Source organism: Mandrillus leucophaeus, unplaced genomic scaffold (genome assembly GCF_000951045.1).
Source record: "Mandrillus leucophaeus isolate KB7577 unplaced genomic scaffold, Mleu.le_1.0 Scaffold165, whole genome shotgun sequence".
NCBI classification, from domain to species: Eukaryota; Metazoa; Chordata; class Mammalia; order Primates; family Cercopithecidae; genus Mandrillus; species Mandrillus leucophaeus.
Genome location: NW_012101643.1, coordinates 1,382,929 through 1,385,829, shown reverse-complemented (window position 1 = coordinate 1,385,829; position 2,901 = coordinate 1,382,929). Strand labels below are relative to the sequence as shown.

At 42.7% G+C, this 2,901-nt stretch overlaps 1 protein-coding gene across 1 annotated transcript in view; it reads left to right on the top strand.

Annotated features, from left to right (window-relative positions):
* Window positions 1-2,901, top strand: part of RYR2 (ryanodine receptor 2 (cardiac)) — a 620,934-nt gene that overhangs the window by 601,218 nt on the left and 16,815 nt on the right. Inside the window, 1 exon segment of the mRNA XM_011976391.1 lies at window positions 2,325-2,481. Coding sequence (XP_011831781.1) covers window positions 2,325-2,481 — 157 coding nt within the window.

Sequence of the window (2,901 nt, the reverse complement as noted above, 5' to 3'; positions counted from 1 at the left end):
GTGAAAATAGTTTCCCCTTCTCACAGATTCACTATTAGCAGTTTCAAGCACCAAGCTTTGAGAAACTACAGCAGTGGCTTCAGGATTTTTTTTTTTAAGTGATGGATGGTCTGTAAGATTTTCCTTCCAGAGATTGATTCAGTAGGTAGTACCAGGAACCCAGAATGTTCTCCCATCCAGGAGGCTCTGAGATGAGGTTAGGCTTAGACCCCATCAGGCTAATCTGGCTCTAAGGATCTCGTGGGCCTTTCTGCAAAAGAGACCCCTAACCTGGGCTCCGGACCAGATCTTGGGTGGGCACTGGCTGAGCTGGCCTTGTAATGCTGTTTATTATATGCCAGGCTGAGTCTACGACCATTCCACCCTGAATGTGCCCAATCTCATCCTTGTATGCCAGGCTGATAAAACGTTTCCAAATTTTTACACATTTAATTCTGTTCCCTAAATTCCAGCCATCTAACCCAGGAGACTTTTTCTCCTCTGCATCTAACAGATCCGTCAGCTGTTGAACTCAGAGTTGAGCTGTGGGCATTTTGGTATCACCTTGTTGGCTGCTCTTTGCCTACACATTGGGCTTTTCCAAGTGTCCTGAGAATGTGAGATCTGTGGGTTGAGGCAGTGAAGGCTCCATGAAAATAGCAGGTCTTGCTCCTCATTCATCCCACAAATGATCTGAGGACTGACCATGTGCTCATGGTAAGGCACTGGCAACAGAGTAATAACCAAAGCATTTCTTGTTGGAATGCAGTCAGTCCTAGGGGAATGAAATAGACAACAAAAAAACAAGCAAGCTGGATATCCAAGTGTGGAATTCAAGAAAAAGGTCCAGGCTGGAAATAGAAATGAGTGTAATTGGCACAGAGATGAAACTTAAAGCCATGAAACCAGGAAGCTTCCCCCAAGGGAGTGTCCTAGAAGGAAAAAGGTCAAAGAATCCAGTCCTGGAGCAACTGTTCATGAAGCCACAGGGAGATGAGGAAGATTTGGCAAAGGAGAGTGGGAAGCAATGGCCAGAAATGAAGAGAAGCAGAAGAGTGTGGTGTTTCTGTGTTTAGGCTTTTGTCCCCTTTGTTCTGGTCAGCAGCAACTAACTAGGTTTTGAATTGATGGGTGACACATCCATTAAGTCAGGGTATCTGGGACAGTCTAAGAAAATCTCAGAGGAAGGATTATTAATTTAGGCCCTACAGGATGAGTAGGAATGGGGTAAGAATGGAAAAGGCTATTGCAAGAGAAGGAGAATGTACGAGCAAAGATCTGGAATCAGGAATAGTTCATTTGGAGGAGGTATGAAGAGTGGAGAGAGCGGAGAGGGAGGTTTTTGGGAAAGGTGAGTGTGGCTAAATTCAAGGGCCTGAAAAAGGAGTTTGGACTTTGCTTAAATGGGGATAAAATATTGGATGCTCCAAGCCAGTGACTCTCAATCCAGCATGACTTCATTCCTCACTACCCCCCACCCTGCCCCCAGGACATTTGGTATCTGGAGATATCTGTTATTGTCACTATGAGGTAGGGTGCTATTGGTATCTAAGGGGTAGAGACCAAGGGATCTTTTTAAAATAGCGTACAGTGCACAGGATAGCCCCTGCCCAAAGAATTATCCAGCCAAAAATGTCACTGGTGCTGAGGCTGAGAACACTGCCCTAAAATGCACTTTAATGAACCCCTCGTATTTTAGCAGTAGGCACAGGCAGCTGTGTTTGTTGGTGGCTTTGATGTTTTAGGGTTTAAACAATAAGATGCTATTTCTTCCTCAGGTCTCCTCTCTTTTTTATTGTAGGTATTAAAGTAGAAAAGAATTTCAGCATCATATTTCATATATACTAGGTGAGGGGAGGGCGTTAGTATGTTTTCTTCTAGCTTAATTTCTAAGATTCCATCTTACTACCTCACCTTTCTCTTACGTCACCAATGTCTGTTATGTCTGTTATGTCCAAAATCACTAAACAATGCAATATAGTTGTATGTCCCTTAATGTGTTCATAATATGATTACCTCATTAGAACAGATGGTTCAGAGCCAAGATACTAGCCAAGATACTAGATATAAGACACAAGATACTAGAAAATTTTCCATTTTCTCCAAAGTGAGAGAGAAAGTGCTAGGCAGAGTATGCAGTATACACTTTTGTTTAAAAGACAGCAACATGCAAAAGCCAAGTGTTTGCTTCACAGCTACAAATATTGAAACAAAGAGAGGCAATATAGAATGCAATAATTCTCACTTCCAGAGTGAGGATTAGGAACTACAGAGAGAACTCGGGTTTGTCAAGAATAAAAGTGGGTAATGTCCCTCCAAGAAGTGACACCATGTCTTTTTTCCAGTGCTATATGTTCCACATGTATGTTGGAGTTCGTGCTGGAGGAGGGATCGGGGATGAAATCGAAGACCCAGCAGGAGATGAATATGAGATCTATCGAATCATCTTTGACATCACTTTCTTCTTCTTTGTTATTGTCATTCTCTTGGCCATAATACAAGGTAAGTGTCATCCTCGCTGAAGCTGATAACATCTAGAATTTGAGCCACATATTGCTGAAGTTAATATTCGAGGTAGGGTAATAACATCAAGTGTTTCCTGGCAAAGCCAAATCAAACTTTTCCTTTCAGTATTTCTTCATCATGCAGTCTACAGGGGGAAAGGTAAAGCGGCATGGAACCCTGGTATGAATGGAAGATACAGTGTTATTTTGTCTTCTTTCAAAATAACATAATGGAAAGGGCACTTTCCTTGGTTTGATTCACACCTCTGGGTTTCATACTCATGAACCCCAGCTTTACAGTCTTGGGTGGATGAGCCATATAACCCTTTAAACTTCTAAGCCAGCTGGGTGCGGTGGCTCATGCCTATAATCCAAGGACTTTGGGAGGCTGAGGCAGGTGGATCATTTGAGGTCAGGA